General features: G+C 39.2%; 1 protein-coding gene and 2 non-coding genes across 4 annotated transcripts; 2 read left to right on the top strand and 1 right to left on the bottom strand.

The window, feature by feature from the left end:
• The first annotated feature begins 2,618 nt into the window (after nucleotides 1-2,618).
• Nucleotides 2,619-15,542, top strand: dyrk1ab (dual-specificity tyrosine-(Y)-phosphorylation regulated kinase 1A, b). Of its 2 annotated transcripts, XM_014980409.2 has the most exons (12): nucleotides 2,619-3,573; nucleotides 5,358-5,424; nucleotides 6,932-7,128; nucleotides 7,485-7,577; nucleotides 7,833-8,021; nucleotides 8,114-8,261; nucleotides 8,351-8,637; nucleotides 8,724-8,870; nucleotides 8,959-9,099; nucleotides 9,199-9,502; nucleotides 9,882-10,006; nucleotides 11,399-15,542. In XM_014980409.2, exons 3-12 carry the CDS (start codon nucleotides 7,009-7,011, stop codon nucleotides 11,984-11,986), a joined length of 2,142 nt encoding a protein of 713 aa, XP_014835895.1. In that variant the 5' UTR covers nucleotides 2,619-3,573; nucleotides 5,358-5,424; nucleotides 6,932-7,008; the 3' UTR covers nucleotides 11,987-15,542. The 2 variants fall into 2 exon arrangements, with proteins under 2 accessions (XP_014835895.1, XP_014835894.1); XM_014980408.2 differs by lacking the exon at nucleotides 5,358-5,424 and having other exon boundaries at nucleotides 2,620-3,573.
• Nucleotides 15,543-15,731: 189 nt separating this feature from the next.
• On the top strand, nucleotides 15,732-15,803 carry trnap-cgg (transfer RNA proline (anticodon CGG)). Its single transcript has one exon. It is a non-coding gene; the product is annotated as a tRNA-Pro (tRNA).
• Nucleotides 15,804-16,029: 226 nt separating this feature from the next.
• Nucleotides 16,030-16,101, bottom strand: trnap-agg (transfer RNA proline (anticodon AGG)). Its single transcript has one exon. It is a non-coding gene; the product is annotated as a tRNA-Pro (tRNA).
• Between the last annotated feature and the right edge of the window lie 884 nt (nucleotides 16,102-16,985).

Below are 16,985 nucleotides of genomic sequence, written 5' to 3'. Positions count from 1 at the left end.
CCTCCCCTGCACCTCCCCCATTCAGCTCCTCCAGACTAGCGGCAGCAGCAAGTAGCAAACACCTGATTGAACTGCTCAGCTGCTGAGTTCATCATACAAGCTACATCTCAGTCCAACACTCCTAAGAACAGTTGTAAAGGGCATAATGAGAAGCATTGCTGTGTCGACTTCCTGAAGGCGGAGTTTCAGAAAGAGTGGGAGCTTCTTAAGGAGACAGAGGCCCAATTTCAAGGAGTCAAATTGCGAAGCCAAATTTGTGCTCATATATACAGATTGTTCATAACAACTAAAGCTAACATAGTGATTGTTCTATGCAATGGCTGGAAAATACATGCTTTAGTGTCCATCTGTGCACTTGATGGTAAGTAATAATAAATCAAGATAAATGAGTGAATGAAATATTAAGGTCATCACTGCTTATAGAAAATAATTGCTGCTAGCTTAAATTAGCGACTAGTGTTTTGTTCTGCATCTTGGAGGGAATCAGGTTCTTCTCTGGAAAAATGTCCAGAGCTCAGCTTAAGGAGCATTACTCACTTCTGCCACCTACTGATCCCTGGCTGGTACCGCTGCCACAGGTGGAACTTGCCTTCCAGATCAGCTGATTCGTCCTGTTCTTGCTTTTACTCTGACTTGAGTCGATTTTTTTAATTATAAATTTTGGTTTCTACTTGAGCTAAAGTATATTAAATTGATTACAGTTGAGTAAATTGTTTTCCCCACTATGCTGCCCACCCACATTCATGAATAATTTTACATTTTTCTTGACATTTAATTGATTTAATTTTTTATGTTATTATTTTGATCTTACCAGTCTGGTAATAGAATTGATTCTTAATATTTTGTGAAAATTTTAACTTTTTTTTTTTTTTAAACAATACAGTTCAAGTAACGAACTGGAGCCAAGATGCACTGTTCATTACTTTTGTTTATAACAACAGCTGATGAAATTCTCAACATTTTGACTTTGATTTCAACATTTAGTATTTATCATTAAAGCAGGAAAAATAAATAAATAAATTGTCAGCATTACCTGCTTTTAAAAAAATTACATGATATTCTCTTGTAGATGTTTTGACCTTGGATGTGTTCTGTCTTGGAGATGTTGATACAAAAAAAATTACCAATACGATGAAAGTAAAACAAAACTTCGCTATTATTTTATCTTTCCTAATAAATTTTATAAAGCCTGAATGAGTGCTGATTTTTATTTACAAGTCATTTGAATATATTCTGAACAACTAGATTTTCTTTTTTTGTTGTTATTTTTTTGGTTTTGTGTCGTATCGTAATTGCATGGACCTGGCATGGGACTTGCTTCACTTCTGTTCATATAATAAAATACTTTCCTTTAATCTTAATTATAAACCATATATATAACATATTTACCAAGAGTGTAGCAACAATGACTCCAAAGAACTGCAGGCCTCACTGCAGTTCTCACTGAGTAGTGTCCATTCTTTGACCGTATAGACAAGAGAAAAATGGTTGCAAGATGAAAACCGCTGCTGAGCAAAAACAACAGTAAAACGCGTCTTATTTTTTCCAGGACACATCTTGATGATTCCCAAGACTTTTTGGGAAAGCATTCTGTAGACTGATAAGACTAAAACTGAACTCTTTTGGAAGGTGCGTGTCCTACAAGCTCCGGGGTAGAAGTAGCACCTCATTTCAGAAAAAGCTACATCGTACTCACAGTAAAAGTGACGGTCTGGGGATGTTTTCCTGCTTTAGGAACCGAAAGATTTGCTGTGATAAATGGATCCATGGATTCTGCTGTCTACCAAAAAAATCCTGAAGGAGAATGTTGGGCCATCTGTTCGTGACCTCAAGCTGAAACCAACTTGGGTTCTGCAGCAGGACAATGATCCAAAACACAACAGGAAGTCCATCTCTGAATGACTGGAGAAAAATAAAATAAAGATTTTGGACTGGCCTAGTCACCTTTAAAAATGCAGTTCATGCCCGAAAACCCTCCGTGATTGAATTCCACAATTCTGCAAAGTGGGCCAACAGTTATCACAAACATTTTATTGCAGTTGTTGAAGAACCTTGAAATAAGTTAAAGCAACATTTAATAAAGTATTTTTTTGAATTTGAATTTAAATTTGAATTAAATTTGTTACTGCTAAAGGTGGCCCAGTCAGTTATTAGGTTCAGGTGGCAGTCACTTTTTCATACAAGGCCATAGATTTAGATTTCTTTTTCTTCCTTAATGACAAACATCTTCATTTAAAAACTGCATTTTGTGTTTGCCAGTGTTGTCTTTGACTAATATTTAATAGTTTCAATTATTCTGAAACACTGAGATGTGACAAACATCTGAAAAATAAGGAAATTAGGAAGGGGTCAAAGACTTTTTCACACCACAGTACATACACATATTCTTTTTTAAACATCACAAATTTGAAGATAAAATAAACGAAAATAAAAATTAATGAAAGCAGTTATTAATTTTTATGTATATATACAATTCTCAGTTTCACGTATTATGTTTTTTTTATTCAACTGATTTTCAAGCATGATTATAATTATATGGACCTAGAAAGTCCTATCTCACTTCACTTAACACCACATTTTATTTTTATTTAACATTTTCAATAAAAAGAACAGTAGAATATATTCCACAACAATGTTATTATCATCATTATTTCTTCATTTCTATTATTTGTAGAGTCTCCCTCAGTTTGTGTGTGTGAGCGCTGTAACGCTGGCCAGCTCAGAATTTATTCGTCATTGGTACATCCGGGTCCTCATTTTTTTTTTGATTGACAGTTGCCATGGCAACAAGCTAGAGCATCGCCATTTTGTCAGGAGGCTTTTTTCCCCCCCCAGCTCAGTCTTTTTCAAATGTTCTCCCTTCCCGCCGGAATAATGCTGTCAGTGGATATATGTTTCAAGTTTTCGGATTTCGAAACGCGTTTACTGAAACGGATTAAGAAGATCGAGAGGCCGACGTTTTAACAGAGTTGGGAATAATTAGGCGGCGCCGCTCTAACTCAGTTGTCCGTGTCTCTGGTCCACCGGGCCGGTTCACTGCGCAGGTTTGGACCGCGCGCCATTTTGTGAAAATTGACACAAAATTCCTGACCAAAAATTATAAGAGGACGCTGCTTCTGTTTGGTGACTAGGATGCTCTGGATGTAACCGCGTTGTCGCGCCCGTCGAAGAGACCGACGCATTGGCTGCAAAGACGGCGTTAAATCAGAATTTGGCGTAACGTTTATTTAGCGGCAGCTACAGTCGTTAGCTTCAGGCTAGTAGTCAGGGCAAGCGGCTAACGTTAGCTGCGTTCATTTTGTCAGCTAGCGCTAGTTAGCATGTTGCTTGTCATCAGCTGATAAAAACATTTGATAAATTTGCTTCGATCGTGGATGTTGGTCATCAAAGCCTTGGACATGAAGCGCTCACAGGATATGACTGACGAGGTTTTTTAAGAGTTTTTTTTGCCGGCCAGAGGACGGGGAATTGGATTTACTCGCTAACCCGTACAGGGAGGGGAGAATCTCGAACTGGATAAGTTTCCTCATCATACAGTTTATTGGACTTTAAATGAAGATCGTGCCATCAGAGGTGAGCAATTCCAAGCTGTCCTGTTGCATATTTATCGTTCATTTATTGCCTTTTCTCTGATGTGTGTGCTGTGTGAATGGTTAACAATGATGGACGCGGTAGTGAAGTTGAAAATGGTAGCTTTTTTGGTGTGGCGGCTAGCTAACAATTCGCGAATCCGGTTCTGGTTAACGTTTGTTTTCAGTCAGTAGGTCAAGGGATGGATTGTAATGTCGGACGGGAGGAGCATCCCAGCTGACTGTGAGTTATATGTCTGAGTTTGGACGGAGTGTCATGCTGGCACAGTTACTGCTAGCCCTGCTATATTAGACCTTGTCATTGTATGATTGAAGCTCTGTTAGCTTACCTCACATGATTTGATCTGCTGTCAGTGCTTAACTTTGGTAATATCGGGGGGTATGTTTCGGGTTTAACCGTTCTAATTGAGCTAACCCGGCTAATGGTCAGCGTTGACTTGTTGACGAACCAGCTGAATGGGCCCCACAGCCCGCTGGCTTGAACACAGCGTCACCAGCTAACGTCGGGTTGGTGAGCAGATATGCTCGTCTGTCCCGCAGTTTTCAGGGTAACGACGACAACGTTAGCTAGTTGGTCTGCTAACGGTAACGTGAGCCCGAATCCGTTTGTCATCTATTTGAGGATTTCGAGTCTCCCACGAACGATATGTAGCAAGAGAGGTGGGGAAATTAACTCTGAATATGCATCCTAAATTCTAACCATGACGAGATCTACCCAATCTTCTGTAAGTATAGAGCCATTCGGGATGCGTCTATTTACATTGGGGCTTTCTTTTTCTTTTCCTTTTTTTAATTGTTAGGATGAGTTCTGTTTGATTCAGCTTTGGAATGGATCTATCGGTTGGGCGTGAGAAGATGACACACAGGCTCGTTGCTGGGATCTCTATCCATCTCTTTATGGCATAATTCGGCTTCTAATATCGAGCTAACCATCGTTATATTTACACATAAATAGGCCCGCGGATGCCGTAATGACTAGAGCCAGGAAAGGAACTGTTCATATGTTAGTACTGAACATTAAGGATCTAGCAGACGTTTAGAAGAAACTTAAAAAAAAAAGCTACAAGTGTGCTGACAAAAAGGGCTTTTCTTTGCCATTACTGTTTCAATTCTCTAACCTGGACTTTTATTATACATTTTTTTATTATAAAATGAAACCCATAGTTGTCTTAGTTTAATGCTAGCTGATGTGTTTATAAAATAAAATATAAACCAAAGTTTATATATTTCAGTTCTTGGTAAATTTGCAAAGACCTATATTGTAAATATAGCTGCTCCACCGGGGTTATGGCTAACAACTGCCTATTTTAAGATGATTTCATGTCATAAATAGCAGATTTTAAATAGCATATGAACTGAGAGGAGAGCAACCTTCTTTTAGGCCCTCAGCAGTAATAATTTCTATTCCACTGTTCAGGGCTCTGAGCTTCTCTAAACTAATTTATTCTTCAGCATTTATTTATCTATTTTACAACAGCTTCATGCCCTTTTTTAAAAATTATTATTAATTACATACATTTCTCTTTGAACCACATGAAACTCACTTTTTCAATTTTATATATATGTTTTTTAAAAATAAGGAATTGTATCTTCAGCAGTCGAACTCCCACAGAATCCTGTCACCCGGCGCACTTAAAAAAGTTTTCGGGGTGTCCTCTTCGTCTGTCCGTTTCTCACCTTTTTCTCAGCTAAAGTTCTAGCTTCAGCGCAATTAGATGAAACATGAACAGTAAATATTTGTAATATTTGTGTTTTTATCCTTTATAGTGGGTTGTGGTTTGCTGCTGGACTCTCCTCCCAGGATGATATGAAATTTTACAGAAGATGCATCCAGGTTAGCTGATGTATGGTAAACCTTAAACCCATTGGTGGGGGTATAGGTTACATTTCATTTCTTTCTTCTCCCCTTGTGCGGCTGCTTTAAATTTGGCATCTTATCCAACATTTTAGTACAATTTTAAATCAGAGAAAAAAAATCTACATACATATATATATAAGTATATATATATATATATGTGTGTGTGTGTGTGTATGTGTGTATAACAGTTAAAGAACAGTGCTCGAAGAGGTTAATTTGTTTTTAAAAAGCAGAATAATAATTGAAGATGTCGTCCTCGTAAAATATCCCTGTTTTTATTTTTCTTAAACTGCCTATGTTTATCTAGTAAATTTTTAAGAGTTAACATAAATGTATTTTCTAGTTTGTAAATGTAAATATGACAATACAATGGATAGGAAAGGGGGAATAAAAAAAGGTATGTGCTAGTTCTCAGATGCGTTGCTGATCTGTGGTCTATCATCTTACAGTTCCTCTTCTTTCTGCCAGTGGATGTGTGGATTTTTTTTTTTTTTATGCTTTTCCATAGCTGGGTCAGCTTTCTAACGCTCTTAGATGGAGTGCAGGTTTTGGGCTGTGCAGCTATTTTGCTGTCAGGCTCTTGTGTTGAAAGCAACGTCTAAGTGTGCCAAAGTTCAATTTTATTTCTTGTTTATTTCTTGTTTTCTCATTGGAAAATGGGAGCAGCTCTGCCCTGGCAACAAAAGTAGGCTATTTGCATACTGCGTTGTGATTGGTCTGTGCATTGATGGGCTTGCCAAATCACGCTGTATCTCTGTGGTGATAGGCTATGCTAATTAGGTGCTGTTGCTGGGATTCTGAATAGTGGTTACTGTGTAGCACTGGTGAATTGTGTTGTCTGGAGAGAGATGCTGATAGCTGAACATGCTATTTAATAATTTTTTGATTCCTTCTGGCTTAAAATGAAGGATGATTCACTGTACAGTGTGGAGATGCTGTGTTTTCACCCCTTCTCACTGCTAAACCTGCTGTTTTTCTCCCTTTTCCTCACAAAGGTTGATTTATTGCTGTTGTATTTTACATTTGTCTTATACTGGAATGCTTTTTTTCTTTTTTAAAAAGTGTTTAATAAATCATTGCTATTTATTAAACTGACAATTATCTTAACAATTTACTGATCTTTAGTTATTCTTCACGTCTTTTAATGTGTATTTCTTATGTCTGGGCTTTATAAATTTAACAATATGTAAATGTTGCACTTTACTGCATTTTGTAAATGTCTTTTATACATAAAGATAAATTTATAAATTTAAATTTTTGTTCATATTTGCTCCATTCAGCCAAATAAAGGTTTTGTTTATATTGTGCCCATACAGCAAGATAGAATCTTTTATTTGTTTTATTTGTAGACAAAAAAAAATTGATGCTACATAAATGATGTGCAATTGATTCCTATGTAAATGAATCTCTTTTAATTGCTTGTGTTTTTAATAAATTCTATGTGTGAATCAATGCAGCTTCTAACAGTGTTAATTTCTCCCAGGAGGAGAGACTTAAGCATGCAAACCTTCGTCCGTCCGGCTTGCGCCCTCTTTTTCTTTACACACTGCTGGTCTTCAGATGGCTGCTCCAATGCCCCATACGCACCAGCAGTACAGTGACCGCCACCAGCCAAGCACTGACCAATCTGTTACGGTCTTACCGTACAGCGACCAGACACCACAGCTCACTGCCAATCAGGTATCCTAACCCCATCTTGCTGCACCCCTTGGATTTAAAACACTTAGTAGAACCGTCATACTTACTGTAACGTGCAACACTGCTTCCCTCTTTTTTCCCTCTGTCACTAGGCAAAAGTACCAGCTTGTCAAATAATGTCCCCTTCAATTTGATCATGTTGTGCTGAATTACTCATTTTAAAATTCAATGATATGTACAGTTAATAATTGTGATGTTATCTTTATATATATATATATATATATATATATATATATATATATATATATATATATATATATATATATATTTAATGGGTTGTGTTTTTTTTATCAATTAATTTTTTTATTTTTTTTATTTTTTTACTTTTGACACTCCAGAGGCACATGCCCCAGCGCTTTCGTGACCCAACTTCAGCTCCCCTGAGGAAGCTCTCCATTGACCTTATCAAAACATACAAACACATCAATGAGGTTAGTATGCTTATTTTTGTTTCACTCCATCCAATTCTGTTAGATTTTACCATCTAAACGTGTAAGCAGTTTGACATGGTCATGCAAGCCGACAGAATTTCTAAATGTAATTTGCAAGCCCAAAATAGACTGATTAATAAAGCAAAATGCCAGATGAAACAATGTTGTAACTAAACTTTTAAAAGCTAAATCGTAGTCAGTTGTCATATTTGCTCTGTGTGTGATTTTTATGTGGGTTCATCTGTGAATTTTCAGGTGTATTATGCAAAAAAGAAGAGACGGCACCAACAGGGTCAGGGTGAAGACTCCAGTCACAAAAAGGAGAGGAAAGTCTTTAATGATGGCTATGACGACGATAACTACGACTACATCGTCAAGAATGGGGAGAAGTGGATGGACCGTTATGAGATTGATTCCTTGATAGGAAAGGGGTCATTCGGACAGGTGAGTTTAAAAGTGATTGTGATTAAAAATAGTTATTTAAAAAAGGTTATTTTTGCCCAGTGTAAAGATTTGGTAAAACATTTCCCCCTCAGGTTGTAAAAGCGTACGACCGAGTAGAGCAAGAATGGGTCGCCATTAAGATCATCAAGAACAAGAAGGCTTTCCTCAACCAAGCCCAAATAGAAGTGCGCCTCCTGGAGCTGATGAACAAACATGACACCGAGATGAAATACTACATCGGTACGTATTCCCAGTCTGGCAAAAACGTGGCTTTCTTTTGCTTTTACTAAAAGAAAAATCAAATAAAATTCCAACTTGTTTTGCCGCAGTTCACCTAAAGCGACACTTCATGTTTCGGAACCACCTCTGCCTCGTGTTCGAGATGCTTTCGTACAACCTCTACGACCTGCTCCGAAACACCAACTTCCGCGGCGTCTCGCTCAACCTCACCCGGAAGTTTGCCCAGCAGCTATGCACGGCACTACTCTTCCTGGCCACGCCTGAGCTCAGCATCATCCACTGTGACCTGAAGCCGGAGAACATTCTCCTCTGCAACCCCAAGAGGAGTGCCATCAAAATAGTGGACTTTGGCAGCTCATGCCAACTGGGACAAAGGGTACGAAGCCGCGAGTCGTCTTTATCGGCAATTAAGATGAGCGATAAAGCTTCTTGTTTGTTTATTGTGTTTTCTTCTCTGTGTAGATTTACCAATATATCCAGAGTCGCTTCTACCGTTCCCCAGAAGTGCTGCTGGGAATGCCCTACGACCTGGCCATCGACATGTGGTCCTTGGGTTGCATCTTGGTAGAGATGCATACTGGAGAACCTCTCTTTAGTGGAGCCAATGAGGTAAAAGATTACTAGATATGTTCTGCCTCAGGATTTATGATGTATAGCATGATCAATTAATCTTTTTATTCCCCCACTCCCCCACCAGGTTGACCAGATGAACAAAATAGTCGAGGTTCTTGGCATCCCACCTAATCACATAATGGACCTAGCCCCCAAAGCCAGGAAGTTCTTTGAGAAGCTATCAGATGGTACATGGAGTGTTAAGAAGACCAAAGATGGCAAAAGGGTGAAGCCAACTTTCTTCTTATGAACTGAAAACTATTTTAAAAATATTTGCGTTTTAAATTTTCGTCATTTTTATTTAATTTTTTTCATTTCTCTGCAGTATAAACCTCCAGCTTCGCGGAAGCTCCACTCTATCCTCGGTGTGGAAACGGGGGGTCCAGGTGGCCGGCGGGCGGGGGAGTCCGGCCACGCCGTTGCTGACTACTTGAAGTTCAAGGACCTGATTCTTCGGATGTTGGACTACGACCCCAAGAGTCGCATCCAGCCCTACTACGCCCTGCAGCACAGCTTCTTCAAGAAGACTGCGGACGAGGGGACCAATACAAGCAGTAGCGTGTCTACGAGCCCCGCATTAGAGCAGTCCCAGTCTTCGGGAACCACCTCCAGCACCTCCTCAAGTTCAGGTAGAGGTCACCGGAAGCAGGGACACGCCCCGATTAGAGATGCACCAATCATTGCCTTTTCTAGCTTTTTACCAGTTTTTGCTTGTCTTTGATATTTGACTTCTTAACTCCTGTTTTTTAATTTTGTCTTTTTTTTAAGTAGCACAAAAAGAATTCAGAAATACTTTGTTGATCCCATAGGGAAATTAAATGCTGTTGTAATTCATATTCACTCAGATTCTTCAGAGTTGTTGCTTAGAATGAGATTCATATTTAAGGTTTGCAGCATCGTCCTTCCAGCTACTTGCTGTTTTCTTTATCCATTATTTTAAAGATATAGCCAGAGAACATGGTTGAGGCTGGTGAAGATGTGCTTGTGACACTTGTTGTTTACACTCAGGAGGATCGTCTGGAACTAGTACCAGTGGCAGAGCGAGATCAGACCCTACCCATCACCACTTGCACAGTGGAGGACACTTTGGCACGACCATGCCTGCCATGGATGGTGACAGCCTCTGTCCACAGGTCAGTTAGTCAGTTGGAAAGATTTTTTTCTTCTTTCAAATGAAGTTTTCTAATCTTGCTATATTGGAATTAGAAGTTTTAATATTGCTATAATAGGTGCCATATTGTAAAATGTTATAATGTTTTGGTTCATTCAAAAGATTTTGACATTTGCTTAAAAAAGCTTTTTCCACTTTACTACAAGTTGACAGTTCCAATAAAAAATGATTACCATGTCAAAAATACCCACCATGCACTGCTTCATAAAGTTTTACATAATTCTAAAAACGTTTTGCAGCTTTTAAAATGTAATTATTTTAACGCAACAAATTTGTTAACTGGAAAAACAAATTTCTGCTTCATTGACATCGTAATGCAAAGATGGTCATCTAATAAGGGTGAAACATTGAAATGCATAAAATAATTTTTAAAAAGGCTCCAGGTCATTTCTCATGTAGCCAATTTTATACCTACACATTTCCATTTTGTCACTTTGTACTTCTATTTCTCAATTATTGAAACAAGCCAATGTAAATTAAACCATGTCATATAAATTTATTTTCTTTTGTAGTGAAGTATTTTATTGAATTGTGGCAGGAAACGTCAAAGACACAAATATGCTTCACTTCTGTTGGATCTTCAAACTTTTTAATCTGAGCCCTTTTCTGTTCTTTTGTGTCTGATTCCAGTTTGGACTGGTTGACTCTTGTGTGTCCCAGATCAAATCAAAAAATTATAGTTTAGGAATTTGGAGTATTTCCTTAGGAGAAATGAAATGACATCAGAATGATAAAGTGCTTCATTAGGACACTCAAAGACATGAAAATGAAGAATAATTGAATTTGATGAATAGAAGAACATCATCACCTTCCTAACTGGAAAGACATTTCTTACCAAAAGTGACTTGGGACATTGTTTTAGGAAGGTGACGATATAGAACATGACCTCATTCAGGGTTTCCCCCAATGTATTATAAGCCTGGTGGGCTGCCAGACTTTACTTGCCACCCCACAAAGCTGCCATGCAAGGACACCTGGGTGGAGTGAGGATTGAACTAGCAACCTGCCGATTACAAGGCAAACTCACACCACAGTCGCCACCATCGTCCCAAAGATGGATCAGGCTAAGTTCATAGTGGGGGCAAAGGGCACCAAATGTGCTGCGTCTGCATGGTATTGTTTTTAAATTATGGTTTCTGCTTGTGCACCTCTGAATTTTTGTAACTTAAAAAAAAATGTTGACACAAAAATACGGCTGGCTGCTGGTGAACTGCCCCTACCACTGGGCTTAGCAGGCTTTCTGGGGGAAACCCTGGACATTATTGGATTTCAGAGTGGGTGAAACCAGGTAGATTCCGGTTGTTCTCTTTAGGTTGTGTGATACTGACTCCTCTCTCTCACCTGCCACTCACAGGCAAGACAGCCTTACCCACCCCCACTGGTGTGGGGAGGCGGCGTCGGACCCGAGTCAGTCACTGGAGAAACCCACCCAGTTCAGGAGACCACCTTCCACGTTCCCCCCCAGCACCCCAAGGCCCTGCACCCCCACTCCCATTTCCACCACCACCACGGGCAGATGATGGCGACGCGTCCGCGCCCGCGCCACTACACCTCCCCGACACACAGCTCTTCGACGCAGGACTCCATGGAGGTGGTGCACGGCCACCTGTCCATGACCTCCCTGTCTTCCTCTGCCTCCTCTTCCTCGACATCGTCCTCTTCCACTGGGAACCATGGGAACCAGGCCTACCAGCTCCGCCACTTGCCCGCCGGAGCCCTTGACTTTGGTCAGAACGGTGGGCTGAGCATGGGGCTAGGTGCCTTCTCGAACCCACGGCAGGAGACTGGAATGGCAGCGCACCCTGCATTCTCCATGGGCACGAACACGGGGCCTGGCCATTACCTAGCGGAAGGCCACCTGGGCATGAGGCAGGGCATGGACCGGGAGGAGTCTCCAATGACTGGAGTATGTGTGCAGCAGAGTTCTATGGCCAGTTCGTGACTGCACTGACAATTTGGCTGTGTGTTTTTTTTTCTTTCTTTCTTTTCTTTTTTTTTTTTTCTTTCCTTTCCCTCCTCCTCTCCCCCGTGCGTCATTTTTAAAGGTGGTGTTTTTTACTACAAGGTGTGTTGAGAACAAAAAGCTGCTCACGTCAGAAGGGAGATATCACTGAACCGCTACTACAGAGGAAAAAAAACAACAAACCCTTTGTTAAAAAGTATATATGTAATTTTTTATCTTTTTTTTGGTTTGTTTTTTTTTGTTTGTTTTTAGTTTTTTTTTTGTTTGTTTGTTTGTTTCCTTTGCAATCATTAGGCACAAAATAATACTGCGGAATAACCATAGTGAGATTGAGACATCCATCTTACCATTTCACCAGTTTCATGTAACCACAAAGTAATCACCATATGGTATTATGTGGCAAAAAAAATGTCTTTGTTTTGAAGGAGCATTTCAGGAGCAAAGGTCGGAGCTCGTCTCTCAGCTAGCTTGTTGGTAAAGAAATGCTCTGGCGTCCTTTTTAGGTTCAAACTGTGGAGCGCCTGACATTACTCTTCCACTCGGTCAGTAATTAATTTTGCCCTTTTTTTTTTTTTTTTAAAGTGAAATTTCACATAAAAGCTGCTTGTAAATCCTGTAGCTTGACAACAAGGGGGAAGTGTTTTTGCGGTGATATTTCTTGTTGTTGGTCTTTTTTTTTTTTTTTCCTTTTGTGTGTGTGTGTGTGTGTGTTTGAGACTCTGTTAAAGGGGAGCACATAGCAGTGGAGTCCCTACGTGTGTGCTGGCCTGGTGTGGGGGAAAAAGGAAGGGATTCCCGCTTGGGGGAGGGAGGAGTGAAGTCGGAGGTCGGATACTGACACCAGCCGGCGTTAAAAAAGGAGGAGGGAAGCACCACCACCCCCCCACCCACCACCACCAACAACAACAACCACCCCCAGACCCAGACCCCACCCCACCACCTCAGGCCTAGAGGCCCTGTTGTCCCCAACAAGACGCAACCCGGGGGGCGCGGGGTCCCGACACAGGCGAAGAGCAGCGACGGGGCACAGGAGACGAAAGGATCCGGCCCAGTTAAAGGAAGACAGTCAGCGGCTGGTTCTAGATAACCCTTTGGCCTTATGACTCATGGACTTGGAATGGAAATGGAGCTGGACATTATCATTTGAATTAAGATGGCTTTTCTCTATTTTTTTTTTCTCTCTCTCTCGCTCTCTCTCTCTTCTCTCTTCTTTCTCTAGACAGCCCTTAATTCTTTAAGGAAATTTAAAACAACTTAGAAAAGGTAAATAAGAATGGTAATCTGAGGCCTTTCTCGACAAAGATTTCGTCTTCAGCAGGGGCCCCACATAACAGGGTCTTATTGTACACAACAACCTCCTAAACATTACTTCCTTGAAATTCACTGGTTAAGGATTTTGCAATGGAAATAACTTTCTATTCCAGAGTCTACTTTTTTTTTTTTTTTTTTTAAATTTCCTTCCCCCCTTTTTGCATGTAGTCCCTCATCAGAACCACCTGCACAAGTCTCTCCATCCAAAACATGGAAACTGAAGAAAAAAAAAAAGAAAACAAAACAACAAAAAAAAGAGTTAAGTGACTGCCTTTTTTCTCCTCAAATTATGCTGTGAATTTTACAAGAATTTATTTTCCCTTTGGATATGTTTTTATACCAAAGCAGTTGTTTTATAGCATATAGGTGTCTGTAACCAATAATGTAGCAGTTCACCACTTTGACGCAAAGTTTATCGAGATCTTATTTTAATGTCAACACAAAACAGCTGCAATATATTTACTTTTAGCAAAACTGGAGACCGTTGGCTATTGTGTATTCTGGCCAGATTTGTTTGCAACGTTTTACCAAAACTTTTTTCCATATTAAATTGGTAGATTATTTTGGGAGTCTTTAAAAAAAGGAAAAAAAAAAAACTTTGGTATGTTAGAGAACTTGGTAGTTACTCTGCAGGCTACAGAGTAGCAAGATAGAGGCTGATGGTTTTAAAAAAAAAGGAGACTAATGCGTTCTATTTCTGTGTTGTCATTTTTTTTTTCTTTTTTTTTTTTTCTTTTTTTTTTGCCCCTTCCCCCCATCATACTATTTCAAAGGGTGTTGCTGCCTTTCATACATCATTTGGTCAACTTAGCTAGTTTCTGCCGTGATGCAAGACTTTGTCATTGTCTTGCCAGGGTAAGGGTATTTGTGGTAAACCAGTTTGTGTTGAATGGTATAGTTCTGATTTTGGTAGGGCAAATCCCCATGATTGTTGTCCTATTCAAAGGGAAAAAAAAGGTGTCTTGTCAGCCCCACCATAACAGTGCTTTGCCTAGGCAGACATGCATGTCCTCAAAACAGTCAATAACAAGAATATTTTTTTTTATATCAGGGATTTTAAAGTGCTTTCTTTGTTCTGTTGTTCATTTTTACCACTTTTGAAATTTGAAAAATAAAAACAAACATATAAAAAAAAAACTGCCCACTGTCACCTTGCCAATTAAGGGCGGGCCACAGGTCATGCTGTTATTTTCTAAGAGAAACCATCCTTTCAGCAGTCATGCTTGGTATTTCCACGAACACAAATGTAAAGCTACCTATATTGAAGATTGGGGTTTGATCTGGATGTCAAGGTTAATTGCAGATTTGCAATCGTTTTATTTCATTTTTATTTTTATTTTCATACCCCGCTGAATTTGAGACATTTAGATCTTTTGTCAGTGGTTTTTATTACTGGCACTCATACTGGTACTAAACATTCCAAAAATAAAGACTGAAAAAAGAAAAAAATTTGACTGAAGTGACTCGTAAGTGTGCGCCTATTTCAGATCATGCTGATTGACCTCTTATTTAGAGCAGTTGTCATGAAATGCAGCCCCTTTTTAATAGTTGAAATAGAATTTATGTATATATTTATATTTTTTTAATAAAGGAAGTATAGAACTCACTACCTTGCTCCTGCTGGTATGTTGATTATGTTTGTCAATTTGGTGACCATTCAGTGGGCAGGAACTCCTGTTTTCTTAGTGGCAAAACCTTGCCTTTTGGCAAAGGTACTTGACTACATCAGGACAACACTATGAGGTAGGGTTTGAATCAAACAGGGAAAGCTAGATCTTCAAACCTTAATAATTTTCACAGGGTATATTGTAAGTGCATGTACATCACAAACCTTACTTTTGGTTATATGAGAAGCACATGGTTGAAAAAAAATGGTTCCATCTTTCATAATAAGCCTGTTGAGTTTGTGGGTTATACACAAACACAGATAATTGTCGACATATCTGAACACCCAACCGAAGTTGAAATCCTTTTTATTTAACTTGGATTTAGCTTTTTTTTCTTTCTTTCTTTTTTTTTTTTCTCAATTTTTGGTTTCACTTTTTTTCCCCACTTTTTTTGTACATGCAACATGCACTATAGAATTGAACAGCATGGGGGAAAGGATAAGTCCATGTATCCACAGATTGTAAGATCTAGTCAAGACTTTGCTGTGTTTATGACAATGCCCTTTGTATTATATTAAGACAGTCTTATGTATGATATATAAAAGAAGTTAATTGAATCGCTTTGTGTCATCATTGTTTTTCTTTCTAACATTAACACCGCTGCTGCATTAAATAAAAGCCATACCGAAAAACCGCACATATAGACGATCCATGAAAAGATTGTAGTATGAACAAAAACGGATATCGATATTCCTTCAGTAAATATTTAATGATATGTTGCGATGTTGCGTTGTTGATGACGCCGTGGCTCGTTGGTCTAGGGGTATGATTCTCGCTTCGGGTGCGAGAGGTCCCGGGTTCAAATCCCGGACGAGCCCTATGTATTTTGGCTGAAATTTGCAATTTTAAAGAAAGGTGCAGCTTTCACAAACTTTGAATAGGTAATTGGATTTCTAGCTCTTTAATAATGTGAATGGTGAAGCATAGTTTATTGCGTATACAGGACACGTAGTCCTGTGACGGAGAGAAAGAGTGTGTCGTTTATACTTAACGTTACTGAACTTGAAAAACGAATGATAAAGGAAAACTAAAACAATAAAACGAGGGCTCGTCCGGGATTTGAACCCGGGACCTCTCGCACCCTAAGCGAGAATCATACCCCTAGACCAACGAGCCGTCGAAACACCGCTCTCACAGTAAGAACTTCAACAGGGGCCTTGTGCGTCGGCAATTTCGTGGTTTTCTGATATCTTTTGACAACGTTTTTCTTTGTAATGTTATAATAAGCACGTATAATTACAATAAAGCTGCATAAACTATGAAGTTGCTTCAACAGCTGGAGAGAATTACAAATAAATACTTATAGCCCCAAAACATCGACTTTTCAATGGTATTTAACTTTACATATTTCATGCTTAAAATTTTACGTTCAAAAACACGAAAGACTAAACAACAAAGCCAAATGAACATCCGACTTCCACGTAAACGTCACCGCCATATTGTGATTGGCATTTTTCTTAAAACGCATGCACAGAGTTGTGCAAAACAGCTTTCTTCAAAATATTTTAAGTTAAGCGTTGTGACTGTGTCGTCTCCTTTCAATAGATTGGAACCACATATCTCTGCAACAGGACATTTTCTGAAAGTGGAAAGATTTTTTCCCCATTGCCTATCCAGTGGTGTATCCATGGGTCAACTTGGGGGTCAATCATTTTTGCTCTGTGAATGCTCTCCCTCTGAAACATCAACAGAAAGTTAAAAGTATCGATATGGATAAAAATAAATGGTCTTCTTCTGTCACTAAAGTTGTTCTGGATTGAGATTTATATTAGGTTAAACTGACTGACACAGGTGTGCACAGCTTGCACTAATTAAGTATCATTAAAACACAGATATTCCCTACATTAGGTTTTTAGGTACACACAAATTCTGCTGTACCTAAAAATATGACCACATCACCCTCAGGATTTTTGTAGTCCAATTCAGAATTAATTTTAACATTCTGTTGACTGTAAATGCTCGCGTAGGTTTTTGCAGCCAACAAGAATATTTTTCAAATT

The sequence above is a fragment of the Poecilia mexicana genome, unplaced genomic scaffold (genome assembly GCF_051168715.1).
Source record: "Poecilia mexicana isolate PSO_F unplaced genomic scaffold, ASM5116871v1 scaffold_13, whole genome shotgun sequence".
NCBI lineage: Eukaryota > Metazoa > Chordata > Actinopteri > Cyprinodontiformes > Poeciliidae > Poecilia > Poecilia mexicana.
Note: the sequence above shows the minus strand (reverse complement) of the source record. Positions and strands in the feature narration are given on the sequence as shown.